The sequence below is a fragment of the Aquarana catesbeiana genome, linkage group LG11 (assembly GCF_042186555.1).
Source record: "Aquarana catesbeiana isolate 2022-GZ linkage group LG11, ASM4218655v1, whole genome shotgun sequence".
NCBI lineage: Eukaryota > Metazoa > Chordata > Amphibia > Anura > Ranidae > Aquarana > Aquarana catesbeiana.
Window position 1 is genome coordinate 177733332 of NC_133334.1, and position 19573 is coordinate 177752904.

Consider the following 19573-nt stretch of genomic DNA (forward strand, 5'->3'; position numbering starts at 1 on the left):
TCATCTCTGGCCACTACTCATAGGCGAGCTGGGTAAAGCATGGAATATTGTAACTCCAAAGAACGAAGTCTCTTCTTGACATCATTAAATTGGGCACGCTGTTTTTGTACTTCAGGGGAGAAATCGGGGAAAAAGAGATTTTGGAGATGTCCATCACCAGAACCTCCCCCATCGTGCGAGCTTTGGACAATATGACATCTCTATCTCTATAATGGAGCAGTTTAAACAGGAAGGCTCTGGGGGGATTGCCCGGTGGCAAGGGCCTGGAGGGGACCCAATGTGCTCGTTCCACTGCGAACAAAGGGGAGAGCGACTCCTTCCCAAACTTCTCCTTTAACCATTGCTCTATAAATTGAACCGGGTTCTTCCCATCCATTTTTTCCGGAATACCAATAGCTCTGATATTGTTTCTCCTAAGTCAAGGTCATCGAGCTTTGCGGCATGTTTAGCCACTATTATTTGTTGTGCATGCGCCTCTCTCTGCATGGGGGCCCAATCGTCCTCCATAGTACTGATGCGCCCTTCTATGGTAGCTGTGCGTTCCCTCAATTTCTGCATGTCCTGGCGCAGAAAGGACACCTCAGCTTTCATCCCCTTAACTTCTGTGGCCAAAGCATTGATAAAAATATTACAGGATGTGACTGCGGAAAGGAAATCTCGCAGTGTGGGTTCAGGCCCAGCCGAGCCTGAAGCAGTGTGCGGGGTGTGGGATAAGGGAGTGACACTCACTGCGTCCCATGGCAGTACTGGTGCAGTCGGATCCTCCAGGGGGACGGTGTCGTCTGCATCCGACTGAGAGCCATTGTCCATGCCGCCATCAGGCAGCTCAGGCATGTCCTGCAGCCCCTTGAGCGAGAACAGCTTTTGCGCCGCCTCCCTGTACTTCTCCTTGGCTGACTTGAGGGCTGCGCCATCTTGGGCCTCATGGTCCGGAGACTAACGGGCCACGGATCCACGTCGGGGCATCGATCAAGACCCAGGTAAGGACAGGGGTAGTCTGGCAGATATGTTAGGAGACTCTGGAGAGCAATTAGACGCTAGGATCGATCGATCAGCGGTATTTATCAGGATCAAATGTCGGATTCTCTGCGGAGCTCACTGGATGTGCGTCTGGCTACATCTGCTGCCAAGCCATGCCCCCAACTTTGCACTTTTAATGCGTTATACTGTAGCTACCTTTCACAGAGGAAGAACAAGTTTTACATTACATAATATTAATGAAGACCTGGTTCTGTTTTACTTGCTCATTTGTTTTCAACTGATGAAAAGGAATTTTTAAACCTAGTAGAGTTTTAACAACCTCTGGCTTACAATTTGTTAAAAAAATAATGGACCTTTCCTATAAAACTGGATGCAAGAAAAATGGCACAAAAAAGTGTCATCTTTCATTTTAAACCAAAAATTTGAATAGTGAAAACTGAATTTTGGAACACTCTTCGCTTATCTGTGTACAATTATCATGTACTGTATACTTTTAAAGTATTATGCCTTGCAGGTAGAAAAACTACTAGTTTTTAAAGTATTAATGAATAATAAATCTTTCTATTCTAAAGATCTGAATTCATTATAGACTAAACTACTACCCATATTTTTATATCCAGTTTCAGGATTATCACAGCTTTGTCCTCCATGGTTGTACTGTGGGAAACCCTGTCTTGGAAAGATTCATAGCCCTCTTTAATGGTGTTTCTCAGTGGATCCAGCTTATGGTGCTCAGCAAACCTACTCCACAACAAAGGGCAGCTGTCATTAGGCAGTTTGTACAAGTAGCAGAGGTATGTATCTTTGCAGCCTATTAAAATAATTATGTTTCCTCTACACGTCTAGACGATAAATGAGGAGTGTAATAATTCACCCAGAGTTTCACCAAGCAGTTTCGCTTGCATTTATCTAGCAAGGTTACTTTGCGGTATAAGCAAGGAAACTGAGACCTCTGCAATGTGTAAATGTGCTTTTACTAAACAAAAATGCAAAACTATTACAATATTAGGAATACAAATAGGGATGAGCCGAACACCCTCCTGTTTGGTTTGCACCAGAACATGCGAACAGGCAAAAAATTTGTTCAAACACGCGAACAACGTTAAAGTCTATGGGACTTGAACATGAATAATCAAAAGTGCTAATTTTAAAGGCTTACATGCAAGTTATTGTCATAAAGTGTTTGGGGACATGGGTCCTGCCCCAGGGGACATGTATGAATGCAAAAAAAAGTTTTAAAAACGGCCGTTTTTTCGGGAGCAGTGATTTTAATAATGCTTAAAGTGAAACAATAAAAGTGTAAAGTTCCTTTAAATTTCATACCTGGGGGTGTCTATAGTATGCCTGTAAAGGGGCACATGTTTCCCATGTTTAGAACAGTCTGACAGCAAAATGAAATTTCAAAGGAAAAAGTCATTTAAAACTGCTCGCGGCTATTAATGAATTGTCGGTCCGACAATACACATAAAAGTTCATTGATAAAAACGGCATGGGATTTCCCCACAGGGGAACCCCGAACCAAAATAAAAAAAAAAAATGGCGTGGGGGTCCCCCTCAAAATCCATACCAGACCCTTTAGGTCTGGTATGGGTTTTAAGGGGAACCCCGCGCCAAAATGTTTTAAAAAATTGGGGTGGGGTCCCCCAAAAATATGGGGGGACCCCTCTGACATCACAGTGAGAGCCATAGGGAAGTCCCCGTCAAGTCCCCGAGCGTCAGAGGGGGCAGGGTCACTGGGTGGCTCCGCCCTCCGTTATTTAAGAAGTGTCAGAAGAAGAGAAACGTCACACAGTGGGAGCCTCCCATGGATGCGGAGGAAGATGCCGGACGAGAACACCGGAGCAAGAAGCAGAGGATCGGAGGAAGAACCAGAGGAAGAAAAAGATGGAGGAAGAAACCAAAGGAAGATAGAAGGAAGAAGACTCGAAGAAGATGGAAAGAATAAATAAAGGAATTGTCAAAAACTGTCTCGCCATTTTTAACATTTTTGACACTTTTTTGTGAAATGGTAGGGGTACTTTTGTACCCATTTCCCCACACCCACAGACCCCCACAACCACCAGCCAAGGGTTGTGGGGATGAGGCCCTTGTCCTCATCAACATGGGGACAAGGTGCTTTGGGGGGCCGCTGCCCCAAAGCACCCTCCCAATGTTGAGGGCATGTGGCCTAGTACAGTTCAGGAGGGGGGGCGCTCTCACCCCCCCTCTTTTCCTGTGGCCTGCCAGGTTGCGTGCTTGGATAAGGGTCTGGTATGGATTTTTGGGGGAACCCCACGCCATCTAAAAAAGAATTTGGCTCGGGGTTCCCCTTAAAATCCACACCAGACCTAAAGGGTCTAGTATGGAATTTGAGGGGGACCCCCACGCCATTTTTTAAAAAATGTTGGTGTGGGATTCCCCTTAATATCCATACCAGACCTGAAGGGCCTGGTATGGAATTTAGGGGGACCCTCACGCCATTTGTTTTTTAATTTTGGTTAGGGGTTCCCCTGTGGGGAAATCCCATGCCGGTTTTATCAATGAACTTTTTATGTGTATTGTCAGACTGACAATTCATTAATAGCTGCGAGTAGTTGTATCCCTAGTGTGGCTTTTTGAAGATGATCGTGCCGATTTTCGTGAGCACTACTCAGCCTGTTCCCCACAGGTGATTGCTGAGTGCATTGTGTCTGCTCAGTCTTTTAGGAGATTTAAAACTACAGTTTGGACAACCTATACTTTCAGCGTGGTCTGACATGGTGCAATCAGCCCCAGCCAAACAAACCACCTCTGTCATCAGACACCAGCCTACCCAAATGTATGTTTCCTCATCACCCATGTCAACCTCAGTTGCAGCCCAGTATACACTGCTTCCAACAAAATACTCATATCCGGTCTCTGCTCCCTGTACCTATTCTGCATTCAACCCACCTGCCTCTTCTCAGCTGCCTACAAACCCATAGGATCTTCCCCCAGCTACTGTTACCTCTTCTCTGCCATATCCCAATCTTCCTTTCCAGTCTGCTGCGCCCCTTACCTACAGTCCTGCAGTCACCTATAGAGCTTCAGTGGCTAAGCCAAAGAAAAAACAAATGTTTTTCCAAACTAAAATGATCCTGCCATTAACCCAACCTGCCTCCACACCCACCAATCTGTCCCAGCTTAAGGTTCCGGTGCCAGAGTACCCGCTCGAGGTGCCAGAGTACCCGCTCGAGGTGCCAGAGTTCCCGCTCGAGGTGCCAGAGTTCCCGCTCGAGGTGCCAGCGTTCCAGCTTGAAGAGCCAGAGCCAGCATTCCAGCCTGAAAAGCCAGCGTTCCAGCCTGAAGAGCCAGAGCCAGCGTTCCAGCCTGAAGAGCCAGAGCCAGCGTTCCAACCTGAAGCCCCGGTGTCTGTTTCCCGGCCTGCGGAGCCTGCTACCCAGCCTGATTTGTTCCTGTCTGCTGCCCAGCCTGATGTGCCACTGTCTCTTACCAATCTTGAAGTGCCCATTTCCTGGCCTGCGGAGCCTGCTGCCCAGCCTGATGTGTTCCTGTCTGCTGCCCAGCCTGATGTGTCCCTATCTGTTGCTCGGCCTGATGAGCCACTGTCTGTTGCCAAGCTTGAAGTGCCTGCTGCCCAGCTTGATGTGCCTACTGCCCAGCCTGATGTACCCGTGCCTGCTGCCCTGCTTGATGTGCCTGTGCCTGCTGCCCCGCTTGATGTGCCTGCTGCCCAGCTTGAAATTCCTGCTGCCCAGCTTGATATATCCTTGTCCGCTGCCCAACTTGATGTGCCTGTGCCTACTGCCCCGCTTGATGTGCCTGTGCCTACTGCCCAGCTTGAAGTGCCTGCTGCCCAGCTTGAAGTGCCTGCTGCCCAGCTTGAAGTGCCTGCTGCCCAGCTTGAAGTGCCTGCTGCCCAGCTTGAAGTGCCTGCTGCCCAGCTTGAAGTGCCTGCTGCCCAGCCTGATGTGCCCGTGCCTGCTGTCCAGCCTGATGTGCCCGTACCTGCTGTCCAGCTTGATGTACCTGTGCCTGCTGCCCAGCTTGAAGTGCCTGCTGCCCAGCTTGAAGTGCCTGTGCCTGCTGCCCAGCCCCACACTGCCAGGAACCACCCGCTGGTGGAAGCCAGTACTGCGGCCCAAAGATCACATAATACCAGCAAGGAAAGGCTCTCCTGACAGTTCCAAACTGCCAGGAGACACCTGCTGGTGGACCTCAGTACTGCACACCAAATGATAGATATTACCAGCGGAGGGAACCTTTCCTGACAGTACCCCCCTCGAAGAAGCGATCTCCGGATGCTCCAACTAGCCGCTGCTGGGGAAAGTCCATGGCATCAAGCTGAGCAGTCACATAAGCTTGAGCAACAAGTACATCAAGCTGGATAACAGGCACAGGAACATCAAGCTGGGCAGCATGCACAGGCAGATCAAGCTGGGCAGCAGGCATGGGCACATCAAGCTGGGCAACAGGCACAGCTTGATGTTCCTGCTGCCCAGCTTGATGTTCCTGCTGCCCAGCTTGATGTTCCTGCTGCTCAGCTTGAAGTGCCTGCTGCTCAGCTTGAAGTGCCTGCTGCTCAGCTTGAAGTGCCTGCTGCTCAGCTTGAAGTGCCTGCTGCTCAGCTTGAAGTGCCTGCTGCTCAGCTTGAAGTGCCTGCTGCTCAGCTTGAAGTGCCTGCTGCTCAGCTTGAAGTGCCTGCTGCTCAGCTTGAAGTGCCTGCTGCTCAGCTTGAAGTGCCTGCTGCTCAGCTTGAAGTGCCTGCTGCTCAGCTTGAAGTGCCTGCTGCTCAGCTTGAAGTGCCTGCTGCTCAGCTTGAAGTGCCTGCTGCTCAGCTTGAAGTGCCTGCTGCTCAGCTTGAAGTGCCTGCTGCTCAGCTTGAAGTGCCTGCTGCTCAGCTTGAAGTGCCTGCTGCTCAGCTTGAAGTGCCTGCTGCTCAGCTTGAAGTGCCTGCTGCTCAGCTTGAAGTGCCTGCTACTCAGCTTGAAGTGCCTGCTACTCAGCTTGAAGTGCCTGCTACTCAGCTTGAAGTGCCTGCTACTCAGCCTGAAGTGCCTGCTACTCAGCTTGATGTACTTATTGCTCAAGCTTATGTGACTGCCCAGCTTGATGTACCTGCTGTCCAGCTTGATGTACCTGTGCCTGCTGCCCCGCTTGATTAGTCTGTGCCTGCTGCCCCGCTTGATTAGTCTGTGCCTGCTGCCCCACTTGATGTGCCTGTGCCTGCTGCACAGCTTGAAGTGCCTGCTGCCCAGCTTGATCTGCCTGTGCCTGCTGCCCTGCTTGTTGTGCCCGTGCTGGCTGCCCAGCTTGAAGTGGCTGCTACTCAGCTTGATGTGCCTGCTACTCAGCTTGATGTACCTTTGTCTGCTGCCCCACTTGATGTGCCTGCTGCCCCGCTTGATGTGTCTGTGCCTGCAGCCCCGCTTGATGTGTCTGTGCCTGCTGCCCAGCTTGATGTGCCTGCTACCCAGCTTGATGTTCCTGCTGCCCAGCTTGATGTGCCCATACCTGCTGCCCAGCTTGATGTGCCCATACCTGCTGTCCAGCTTGATGTACCTGTGCCTGATGCCCCGCTTGATTAGTCTGTGCCTGCTGCCCCACTTGATGTGCCTGTGCCTGCTGCCCAGCTTGATGTGCCCGCTGCCCAGCTTGATGTGCCCGTGCCTGCTGCCCAGCTTGATGTGCCCGTGCCTGCTGCCCAGCTTGAAGTGCCTGCTGCCCAGCTTGAAGTGCCTGTGCCTGCTGCCCAGCCACACACTGCCAGGAACCACCCGCTGGTGGAAGCCAGTACTGCGGCCCAAAGATCACATAATACCAGCAAGGAAAGGCTCTCCTGACAGTTCCAAACTGCCAGGAGACACCTGCTGGTGGACCTCAGTACTGCACACCAAATGATAGATATTACCAGCGGAGGGAACCTTTCCTGACAGTACCCCCCTCGAAGAAGAGATTTCCGGATGCTCCAACTAGCCGTTGCTGGGGAAAGTCCATGGCATCAAGCTGGGCAGTCACATAAGCTTGAGCAACAAGTGCATCAAGCTGGGTAGCAGGCACAGGAACCTCAAGCTGAGTAGCAGGAACATCAAGCTGGGCAGCATGCACAGGCAGATCAAGCTGGGCAGCAGGCACATCAAGCTGGGCAGCAGGCATGGGCACATCAAGCTGGGCAGCAGGCACAGGCACAGCTTGATGTTCCTGCTGCTCAGCTTGAAGTGCCTGCTGCTCAGCTTGAAGTGCCTGCTGCTCAGCTTGAAGTGCCTGCTGCTCAGCTTGAGGTTCCTGTGCCTGCTACCCAGCTTGATGTACTTAGTGCTCAAGCTTATGTGACTGCCCAGCTTGATGTACCTGCTGTCCAGCTTGATGTACCTGTGCCTGCTGCCCCGCTTGATGTGCCTGTGCCTGCTGCACAGCTTGAAGTGCCTGCTGCCCAGCTTGATGTGCCTGCGCCTGCTGCCCCGCTTGATGTGCCTGCGCCTGCTGCCCCGCTTGATGTGCCTGCAGCCCCGCTTGATGTGCCTGCAGCCCCGCTTGATGTGCCTGCAGCCCCGCTTGATGTGCCTGCTGCCCCGCTTGATGTGCCTGCTGCCCAGCTTGATGTGCCTCTACCTGCTGCCCAAACAGAGTATTGGTAACTGTAAGCGCAAACACACAAGTCCATATATAACAGGAGATATAAAAGGCTGAGCAACTTAGTCTATAGGGGACAGGCTGGAAGTTCAAGGGTTAAGTGGTAACCGGTAATGTAATGGTTAAAGTAGGCTGGTAGGCTAGGCGGCTGCTGTTTCCTCAGAGAGCTGGCTCTGTGATGGATGAGAGGGGTAGAGAAGGAAGCGCCACCTGAGTGTAGTATTAACAAATGATGTTTAATGACACCAGGTAAAAACACACTTACAGGATAAAAACATATAAAAGGCTCATCTGTATGGGTATGTGGTCCTCGGTGTTCCCTCTGATCCTGTGGTGGTGACGCTGCAGGGATGCTGGGCTGCAGAAGGTGGATTACCAGCCGGGAGCTCCTTCTGTGGCCATCAGGAAGAGACTAGGGGCCGGCGTGGAGCGCACGTGAAGCGTGCATGACGTCACAGGTCGTCCGTCTGCTTCCGGGTTTGGTATCCAGGGGAGGGATCGTCCAGGGAGGAGGGCTAGCAGAGAGGTTGAGAGAAGGCTATCCCCCTGGCCGTCCAATAGTAGCCGCTATGGACAGCATCACTAGTGGCTTCTCCATCTACATTGACCAATTTCTTCAACCTCTGGCACAGAACCTCCCCTCCTACATACGTGATGGACCCCACCTACTTGATATGCTGAAGCCTTACACTTGGGAACAGAACTACTGGTGGCTGTCTCTTGATGTCTCATCATTATACACCTCCATCCCCCACGATGTGGGAGTCCGTGCTGTTGAACACTTTCTGGCCAATGATCCCCTCACCAACCCCCGGCAAGCCAATTTCATTCTTGAGGCCTTAACCTTTTGCCTCAAACACAACTACTTCGAATCAGAAGGCACACACTACCTCCAGATCAATGGAACAGCCATGGGGGCTAACTTTGCCCCCAGCTATGCCAATCTCACCATGGGATATTGGGAACATATGTACCTTGCAGCTGACCATCCCCACGCCACCCACGTTATATATTACGGTCGATACATCGACGATATAGTGATCATCTGGGATGGCACGTTTGATGACATCACGACCTTTGTACAATACTGCAACCATAACAGCTTGGGCCTATCCTTCACTCACGTTGCTGACCCTGACACTTTGGCCTTTCTAGACCTCGAGCTTTGCCATGACAAAAAAACTATATATGCAAGAAACTTTACCAAACCTACTGCTGGTAATTCATTTATACACTATGATAGCTGCCACCATCCAAGATGGGTCAACAACATCCACGCCGGCCCCTAGTCTCTTCCTGATGGCCACAGAAGGAGCTCCCGGCTGGTAATCCACCTTCTGCAGCCCAGCATCCCTGCAGCGTCACCACCACAGGATCAGAGGGAACACCGAGGACCACATACCCATACAGATGAGCCTTTTATATGTTTTTATCCTGTAAGTGTGTTTTTACCTGGTGTCATTAAACATCATTTGTTAATACTACACTCAGGTGGCGCTTCCTTCTCTACCCCTCTCTACCTGCTGCCCAGCTTGATGTACCTTTGTCTGCTGCCCCACTTGAAGTGCCTGCTGCCCAGCTTGAAGTGCCTGCTGCCCAGCTAGATGTGCCTGTGCCTGCTGCCCAGCTAGATGTGCCTGTGCCTGCTGCCCAGCTAGATGTGCCTGTGCCTGCTGCCCAGCTAGATGTGCCTGTGCCTGCTGCCCAGCTAGATGTGCCTGTGCCTGCTGCCCAGCTAGATGTGCCTGTGCCTGCTGCCCAGCTTGATGTGCCCGTGCCTGCTGCCCAGCTTGATGTGCCTGCTGCCCAGCTTGATCTGCCTGTGCATGCTGCCCAGCTTGATGTTCCTGCTGCCCAGCTTGAAGTGCCTGCTACTCAGCTTGATGTCTCTGCTACTCAGCTTGAGGTTCCTGTGCCTGCTACCCAGCTTGATGTACTTATTGCTCAAGCTTATGTGACTGCCCATCTTGATGCCATGGACTTTCCCCAGCAACGGCTAGTTGGAGCATCTGGAGGTCGCTTCTTCGAGGGGGGTACTGTCAGGAAAGGTTCCCTCCGCTGGTAATATCTCTCATTTGGCATGCAGTACTGAGGTCCACCAGCAGGTGTCTCCTGGCAGTTTGGAACTGTCAGAAGAGCCTTTCCTTGCTGGTATTATGTGATCTTTGGGCCGCAGTACTGGCTTCCACCAGCGGGTGGTTCCTGGCAGTGTGGGGCTAACATTACCTCTTGCAATCAGGCATCACCTGAGTCTTATTGAGATGTGTATAAATACCCGACAAGAGCACACACCTTGCCTTGGTATTGTTCTTGTGCCCTGACCTGCAGCCTGTTTATCTGTTATCCTGATCCTGGACCTGAGCCCTGATTCCTGTATCCTGAACCTATTTGTTCCTGTATACCTGGATCCTTGCCCTGCAGCCTGATTCCTTCCATCTTGTCCCCTGTCTGTTTACTCCTGGCCCCCTATCTGCTGATCTCCTGTTTATAACCCTGGCCTGGCTTGACTACGATTCTGGAACTCCCTTTTGCTATATATACTGGTTGATTTATTATCACTGTTTGGTTGTTCAGTTTGTTCACTCTGTATTGGTGGTGTGTTCACATTTATATGCATTTACTTTAATAAATTTACTTTCACCTATTTATGTCTGGTTCACTCTGTCGCAGTCTTACAGTTCTGGTCACATCTGGTTCATGACAAAAGCATTAGCCAGGTCTATCACAGCATAGTATTCTCCTGCCTTTTTAGCAATTTTCTCAACAATTGAGATCATATACGGTACAGCTGACTTACATGGAGGTGCCACTTTGTTTAGACCTCTGTAATCCACAGTCATTCTATATGTCCCATCAGGTTTCTTTACTGGGAACACCGAAGATGAGAAAGGATTTACAGTAGGTCTAAGGATCCCTACTCTCAACAGTTCTTGAATAGTCTCCCCAATTTCTTTGTGGCATCCAGAAAGTCTGTACTGCTTGAGAGAGACTGGATTCTCTGGTGGAGGAATGTAGACAGGGGTCCATTTCGCATGACCTCTGACCACAGCCTTCACCGCCCCAACCAGATACGCTTTATCAGGATACCCGAATGTGAATGTAGCCCTTTAAGTCTGACTTGACTGACCTTGAAGTACATCCATCCCAAGAATATTTTTGGGTAACTCTGATACCAAAACATTTGTCATAAATCCTGATCCCTTGCCAATAGCCAATTTCACCCATATCCTAACTGCTGGCATGGTTTGCCCTCCCAAACCCTCTACATAAATCAATTCTCCTTTGTGATGGGAAGGATTTCCTTCAAAAGTTTAACTTCAGCTCTGGTATCAACTAAAGCCATTACATGTGTAGGAGAAGATGACTTCCCCCACCATACAGTGACAGGTGCATAATGGCAGTGATTTGTGATTTTTATCATGACTGCGACATTGTGACGGACACATTGGACACTTTTGACACTATTTTGGGACCATTCACATTTATACAGCAATCAGTGCTATACAAATGCACTGATTACAGTATAAATGTCACTGGCATGGAAGAGGTTAACACTAGGGGGCGATCAAGGGGTTAAATGTGTTACCTAGGGAGTGATTCTAACTGTAGGGGGAGGGGACTCACAAGGGGAGGAGACCGATCAGTGTTCCTCTGTACTGGGAACACACAATCGGTCTCCTCTCCCCTGACAGGACGTGGATCTGTGTGTTTACAGAGATAATAGTGAAAAGTGTGGCGCTAATGAGTGGTGAGACACATGTTACTAGTCAAGTAGTAGTGATCTCTATAGAGGAGTAATAAAGCTAAAGTGTAAACTTATGAAGTGAAAGGTAATTGTTTTATAAAATATCCCAAAGGAATGTAGAGTATAAAGTACTAGTGAATACTTAGATGTGTAAGGGGGTAGGATACTCAGTAACAACCTGTAGGTTAATTAAGAAACAATCGTGCATATAGAACCATATTCCAAAAAGATAATACAGAAAAATAGTGATGCAAGGTATCTTAATATACTAAGTATGCAGCTCCACAAAAATAATGTTCATTAAGGTAAAAAGCTAAGAGAAAGGACGTCCAAATCCCTAAAAAGGGTAAACATATATGGATACTCAAAGTCTATTAATGGGTGGATAGGGTACTCCTAATTTAGTCCCACAGCCATCTGGGCGTAAGCCGTCTTCCTATAAGATGATTACAGGCTGTTTAGGAAGGGTCCTTAGGTACAAGTAGATTCTTGACTCATGTGGGTGGTCTCAACACAGAGAAAGAAAAGCAAAAGGATGCCCTTACCAGATAAGGTGGACTCACAGGCCGTTGGCGGTGAGTCAAACGAGCTTGCACCATCAAGCGGTATGGGGTGAAGATCTGTAGGAAGACTTGTGTAGAATCTTGTCAGAAGTCCTCAGATGGTGTACCAAATTAGGATCCGGGGCCCCCAGGATTCGGTTTCGGTCGCCGGATGACCGTTTCATCAAAAGCCCGTCATATGAACCAATAGGCAAAGAAAAGAAAAAAGCTTCCACATAGTGTAAATCCTTATTTTGTAAAAAGCGTTAGAGCACTTTATTAAGGAGTACACTCCAAAAAAATTTTTTACAAGCGAGAGCAGTAAAAACTCGGCTCAAAGTAAAATTGATATCAAGAAAGAATAAAAAACGGTATAAAAACAGCGCAGTGGGTAGTGGTGGGGTGTAGTCATAGAGACCCAACTCGTTTCGCCTCCAAAGGCTTCTGCTGGGGTAAGAATAAGCCCCCCACACAACTGCGCTTTATATATTCTGTCATAAATGGAGTGTAACAGCTGATTAGCGCTGTTACACAGGATGACTTCCGGGTTCGGCAGCGTCACTGGTGACAAACAGTCACATGATATTTTTGTGGCCAATCGCATCTGCAGGGAGCTGGTCAAGGACCAATCCTCACTTCTAATCTCCAATAGACAGAGCGTCAATCCTATTCGTCCTGGTGGTCACGTGCCGGTCACGTGGTGTGTCTTCCAAGGAGTGACGATAGGCCGCTCTCGGCCTGCGTGTCATAGGAGGCAGGAAGTGAGGACTTGTCAGGCTAAGACATGGAATGCAAACATAGCGGCGATCCATGATATTAGTATCTAATTTCAATACATATAGTGCGGTCCTAATCCCGGAAGTCCTCACAAACTATCTCCATACACAATAATAAATGATACATATTATGCACATAATCACTAAGGATTCTCTGTGTACAGGCAGGCAATATGGACAGGCGACTATGTGACATTTCCATGTGATGGTGACAGTAAAGGGGCATAAAAAGTTGGGATGATGCAAAAATTGCAAGATACATAAAGATATAAAAATATATAATAGATCATATAGCAGAGACCAATGCATAATGATATATAAAAAACGGGTCATGGAGCATGACCTATACGTAGTGGTCTTGAAGTGAATCATGTACATAAAGGACGTTTAGAAAATATGAAAATTAATAAATATGAAAATTAATAAAAATTAATATAAAAATTATTAAAGATTGTGTGATTGTGACCTCTAAATATGAATCAAATGAAAGGCGTAGTTGGCGAAAAGGTCAAAAAAAAGTCAAAGAACATAAAAAATAGAAGAAGTGATAAATATATTTGTGTTGTATAGGTAAAAATTATACTCAATATCAAATATGTGTGTAGTTCAGTAAAAAATAGGGTAATGTTATATAAGGTCAGAGATTAGAAAATATGGATTCAGGATATTTTCCACAGGAATATTATATTCTACAAAAATGGTTCAAAGAGGTAAATATTCTATAGTGTAGAGGTAGGTACTCAATAGGGGCCTAGTGGAAAATACTCATGGTCCTTTCCCAGAAGGTGTTGGGCAAATTACATGAGGTGGTATCCACTATTAGAAATAAAATGGCGGAAGTAAGAAAAGTTCAAAGGTCTAGGTAGTCCAGGGAGGCACCATGTGGTCCCCGGACGTCTAAGGTCAACCATCGGGGGGATACCAACGCCTAAGATTGATTTATAAAAGCGTTGATATCCCACTCGACATTAAGTCAGTGTGGCACATAGCACTTCATGAGGTGTATCCAAAAAGTTTCTAGTTTGGAGACCCCCCTTATGTTTGGTTCCCCCCTCCAATGTGGAACGAATTTGTCAATGATTTGGAACTTCGTTCCAGATGGATTTTGGTTGTGGTGGTGTAGGTAGTGTTTAGGAACACTATGATTAGTGCGTCCTTTTAGTATAGCTGTGATATGTTCGTTCACTCGTATAGAGAAATTGCGTATAGTTCGTCCTATATACTGCTTACCACAGGGGCAAGTGATGATAAGGTAAACTATGAACTTCGTAGTACATGTCGCAAATTGTTTCATCTTATATTCCCTCCCAGTTGTAGATGACATGAAAGTTTCAATTTTACGGGATTTGCAAGCATTAAGTTTGCATACCGTGCATTTCCTGCAGGGGTAGAAGCCTTTGAGATCATGGAAGAAAGATGGCGCCTTCGGAGGGTCCACTACCCCCGGTGCAATTCTGCCCCCTATCGATGGTGCACCTTTATAGATCACTCCAGCCTGATTGGGGAGTAATGGGCCCAATATTCGGTCATTTTTTAATATTTTCCAATGCCTTGAGATAATACTCTTTATCTGTGTTGGATGGAATAGTTGGTGAGGAAGGCCCATCTATGTCTGTCATCCAAAGGTCTTTTAGGTTGCTCCACTAGTAGCGATGAACGATCAATGTGAGCTACTTTGTGGATCTCCTGGTCAATGTTTACAGAGATAACTAGCCTGGTTTTCTCTTCACCTCCTGCCTTCTCTCCCACATTCCCTTTCTTCTCTGTAACAGTTATTTTCTGCTTGTATTCTTCCTGTCTGGCCTTGACCTTATCTACTGCCATGACAGGTTTTGTTTTAGTCTCCTCTAGCCCCTCAAACTGTCTTAAAAGGATAGTGGCTTCATGAATCTTGCTGTTTAGTCCCAGGCCTCCCAGCAAGCACAATAAAGGGAGATTATATGGAGCAGACTTCATCAGCTTAGAGCACAGAGCAGATGTAAAGGGTTCCATATCTGGACCCATCCATTCTGGAAACCTATTTAATCCGGTTTTACAACCCATCTCACGTAACCTGGAAATACCCTATCCTATTGATCTCCAGGAGTAGGTATTTTCCAGGTCAGTAGGACTAGCCTATTCCATCTCTCACGAGGTCTAACAGTGAAAAATTCACACTAAACTCACACTAAACTCTCAATGCTTTTCGCATTGCCTGACCCAATTGTGGATCATGAGTTAACAGTCCCATAGCCACTGCTTCCTTGCCTGACAAAACAACACTGTCTGCCCCTTCACCCCGCAAGCGTAGGGGCTCCCCAGACCTTTGTATTGTTTTGCCAGCTCATGGAGTTAAGTTTGTGTAATCTCCAGTACTTCTTCAAATTCCACATCTCTGGGGTTGCGATAATGCACCTCCCCATCTGACATATCCTCTCTATCATGTTGCCTTTTCCTATGCTTAGTAATGAGAGGTTTGGCACACTTTTTCTTTCCCATTGGATAATCATCATCAGAAACTATTATTTGAGGAGAGCACATCCTCACAATCCCAGTTTTGGCTTTACGAACAGGTTTATGGCCCTTTCTTTTCCTTAAAGCATTAAGTGATTTGGTCATGAGGGCTGCACACTGCTCTTGCAAATCATCAGCCCAACTAGCAGCTGAACGAACACACTCCAGAGCAACTGCTAGCTGGTCTTTTAATACCTTAACATCTGCATCTGCCTTCTCCCTCCTTTGTGATTCAGCATAGAGAGCATGCAGGAAGTACCAACGCACTGTGGACACTGTCCTCCTCCCTTTTTTACTTAAATACAACCCCTTAAGGCTAAAATCTACAAAATGATCTGAGATTTTATTATATTCAAGGGAGAAGCAAACTTTACAAATTCTTTACCAAGAGGCTCCCACTCGTTGTCTCTGGCCCAGATAGGTATGCTGCACACTTCCTTCTGGCCACCAGAATCCTCTGCAGCCTTGCTTTTCCTAAACAGCTTATGCAGCCTTTTTACCTAGCACAAGCTACACAACACACCACAGAAAAAAACAGGTCTGCTTCAGTTGAATTATAGTGCAGATCCCAGACAAGCCCCCAAGTATCCCGGACGAGCGCCCCATTATTTTACTTGCATCTATCTAGCAAGTAGGGATGAGCTTCGAGTTCTAATCGAACCCATGTTCGACTCGAACATCGCTTGTATGACCGTTCGACGAATTGCGAACGTTATGGGCCGTTCACGCCAAATTCGAGTGGCGCATCACGGCCCATAAATCACTGTGCCATCACAGTGCATTGCTGGCTGATGATTGGCCAAGCATGCACTATGACCCACATGCTTGGCCAATCACAGCGCCGTCTGTATAGAGAGCCGTAATTGGCCAAAGCCAGGGTGGCATCAGGTTGTACCAGGCAAATTTCCCTGCCACAGCTGCTGCACTGCTGAAAGAAGTTTGCTCCCAGCCATCCACATGCCCAGCAGTTGAATGCTAGCTTGGCAAAATTGCTAGCACTTCAACTGCTGCCTTTTCAGTTGGTAGACTCTGCCCCCTTCCATGAGTTTGTGGAATGTGCGGTTCCTCAGTGGCAGGTACCCAAACGCCACTTTTTCTCACGGAAGGCGATTCCAGCTCTCTACCGGCATGTGGAAGGCAATGTCCATGCCTCGCTGGACAGGGCGGTCAGAGGTAAGGTGCATATTACCGCTGACTCATGGTCCAGCAGGCATAGACAGGGATGTTACCTAAGTTTCACCGCGCATTGGGTGACTCTGCTGTCAGCTTGGAAGGATGCAGGACAAGGTGCAGTAGTGTTGGAGGTTGGTCCGCCACCACGCCTCCAAAATGCCACTACTAATGATTGTGACACACCTCTCTCCTCCACCCCCTCCTCTTCTTCTTCCTCCATGGCCTCTTCCTGTGCTTTGTCCTCGGAACCAGTGGTGCTCCGTAGCCGTTCAAGAGGCTATGCAAGTATGCAGGCCAAAAGATGCCATGCGGTGCTTGAGCTGGTGTGCTTGGGGGACAGGAGCCACATTGGGGCAGAGGTTCTGTCAGCTCTGCAGGGGCAGGTTCAGAGGTGGTTGACGCCACGCCAACTTAAGGCAGGAATGGTGGTTTGCGACAATGGCACCAACCTCCTCTCTGCCCTCCGACAGGGACAAATGATCCATGTGCCCTGTTTGGCTCACGTCCTTAACTTGGTGGTGCAGCGGTTCTTGGGCAGGTACCTGGGCTTACAGGATGCCCTGAGGCAGGCCAGCAAAGTCTGTGTGCATTTCCGCCGGTCATATAATGCCAGTGCTCGGCTGGCAGACCTCCAAAAGGAGTTTAACCTGCACAAGAACCGCCTAATCTGTGACATGTCCACCAGGTGGAACTCAACGTTGGCCATGCTGCAACGGCTGCACACGCAGCAGAGGGCCATCAATGAGTACCTGTGTGACTATGGCACCAGGACAAGGTCAGGGGAGCTTGTTTTTTTTTTCCCCATGCTAGTGGGCCATGATCAGGGATGCATGCACTGTCCTGTCACCATTTGAGGAGGCCACGAGGATGGTGAGCAGTGACAGTGCATGCATCAGTGACACTGTCCCCCTTGTCCACCTGTTGGAGCACATGCTGCGTGGAATAATGGACAGGGCACTTGAGGCAGAACAGAGGCAGGAAGAGGAGGACTTTCTTAGCTCTCAAGGCCCCCTTTATCCAGACAGTGTTCCTGTGTGCCCGCCGTTCACACAGGAAGAGGAGGAGGATTGTGTCAGTATGGAGGTGGAGCCTGGCACTCAGCATCAGCAGCAGTCTTTAAGGGATCAGTCCCAAGAAACACATGGACTTGTACGTGGCTGGGAGGAGGTGGCTGCTGACCATGTCGTCCTTAGTGACCCAGAGGACTCCGGACCGAATGCCTCAGCAAACTTACGCTGCATGGCCTCCCTGACCCTGCAAAGCCTGCGTAAGGATCCTCGTATTCGTGGTATCAAGGAAAAGGATTAATACTGGCTGGCAACCCTCCTTGATCCACGTTACAAGGGTAAGGTTGCGGACCTTATCTTGCTGTCGCAGAGGGAGCAGAGGATGAAACATCTTCGGGAGTAGGGATGAGCTTCGAGTTCGAGTCAAACTCATGTTCGACTCGAACATTGGCTGTTCGCAAGTTCGCCGAACAGCAAACGATTTAGGGGGGTGTTCGCAGCAAATTCGAATGCCACGGAACACCCTTTAAAAGTCTATGGGAGAAATCAAAAGTGCTAATTTTAAAGGCCTATATGCAAGTTATTGTCATAAAAAGTGTTTGGGGAGTTTTAAAAACGGCCGTTTTTTCGGGAGCAGTGATTTTAATAATGCTTAAACCTGGGTCCTGCCCCAGGAGACATGGATCAATGCAAAAAAAAGTTTTAAAAATGGCCGGGAGCAATTATTTTAATAATCCTTAAAGTCAAACAAATGTGTAATATCCCTTTAAATTTCGTAGGTGGGGGGAGTCTATAGTATGCCTGTAAAGGGGCGCATGTTTCCCGTGTTTAGAACAGTCTGACAGCAAAATGACATTTCAAAGGAAAAAAGTCATTTAAAACTACTTGCGGCTATTGCATTGCCGGCCTGACAATACACATAGAAGTTCATTAATAAAAACGGCATGGGAATTCCCCACAGGGGAACCCCGAACCAAAATTTAAAAAAAAAATGACGTGGGGGTCCCCCTAAATTCCATACCAGGCCCTTCAGGTCTGGTATGGATATTAAGGGGAACCCCAGCCAAAATTTAAAAAAAAATGACGTGGGGGTCCCCCTAAAAACCTGAAGGGTCTGGTATGGATTTTAAGGGGAACCCCGCGCCAAAATTTAAAAAAAAAGAGTGGGGGTCCCCCCAAAAATCCATACCAGACCGTTATCCGAGCACACAACCTGGCAGGCCGCAGGAAAAGAGGGGGGGATGAGAGAGCGCCCCCCCTCCTGAACTGTACCAGGCCACATGCCCTCAACAGTTTTTTAGTGAAATGTTCGGGGTACTTTTGTACCCCCTTACCATTTCACACGGGGGGCGGGATCTGGGGGTCCCCTTGTTAAAGGGGACTTCCAGATTCCGATAAGCCCCCCGCCCGCAGACCCCCACAACCACCGGCCAGGGTTGTGGGGATGAGGCTCTTGTCCTCATCAACATGGGGACAAGGTGTTTTGGGGGGCTACCCCAAAGCACCCTCCCAATGTTGAGGGCATGTGGTCTGGTACAGTTCAGGAGGGGGGGCGCTCTCTCGTCCCCCCCTCTTTTCCTGTGGCCTGCCAGGTTGCGTGCTCGGATAAGGGTCTGGTATGGATCTTTGGGGGACCCCACGCCGTTTTTTCTTTTTCATTTTGGCGCAGGGTTCCCCTTAAAATCCATACCAGACCCGAAGGGTCTGGTATGGAATTTAGGGGGACCCCCATGTCTTTTTTTTTTTTTTTTTGGTTCGGGGTTCCCCTGTGAGGAATTCCCATGCCATTTTTATCAATGAACTTTTATGTGTATTGTCGGACCGGCAATGCAATAGCCGCAAGTAGTTTTAAATGACTTTTTTCCTTTGAAATGTCATTTTGCTGTCAGACTGCTCTAAACACGGGAAACATGCGCCCCTTTACAGGCATACTATAGACACCCCCCAGCTATGAAATTTAAAGGGATATTACACTTTTATTGTTTGACTTTAAGCATTATTAAAATCACTGCTCCTGAAAAAAACCTTTTTTTGCATTGATCCATGTCCCCTGGGGCAGGACCCAGGTCCCCAAACGCTTTTTATGACAATAACTTGCATATAAGCCTTTAAAATTAGCACTTTTGATTATTCATGTTCGTGTCCCATAGACTTTAACGGTGTTCGCGTGTTCGAACGAACTTTTTTCCTGTTCGCATGTTCTGGTGCGAACCGAACAGGGGGGTGTTCGGCTCATCCCTATTCGGTCTGTGCAATGCGTTCTCA

At 48.4% G+C, this 19573-nt stretch overlaps 1 protein-coding gene across 6 annotated transcripts in view; it reads left to right on the forward strand.

Annotated features, from left to right (window-relative positions):
• Nucleotides 1–19573, forward strand: part of RASGRP2 (RAS guanyl releasing protein 2) — a 1629940-nt gene that overhangs the window by 575009 nt on the left and 1035358 nt on the right. For all 6 annotated transcript variants that reach the window (XM_073605066.1, XM_073605065.1, XM_073605067.1 and 3 more), the window contains exon 7: nucleotides 1602–1775. In XM_073605066.1, coding sequence (XP_073461167.1) covers nucleotides 1602–1775 — 174 coding nt within the window. The remainder of the gene's footprint in view (nucleotides 1–1601; nucleotides 1776–19573) is intronic.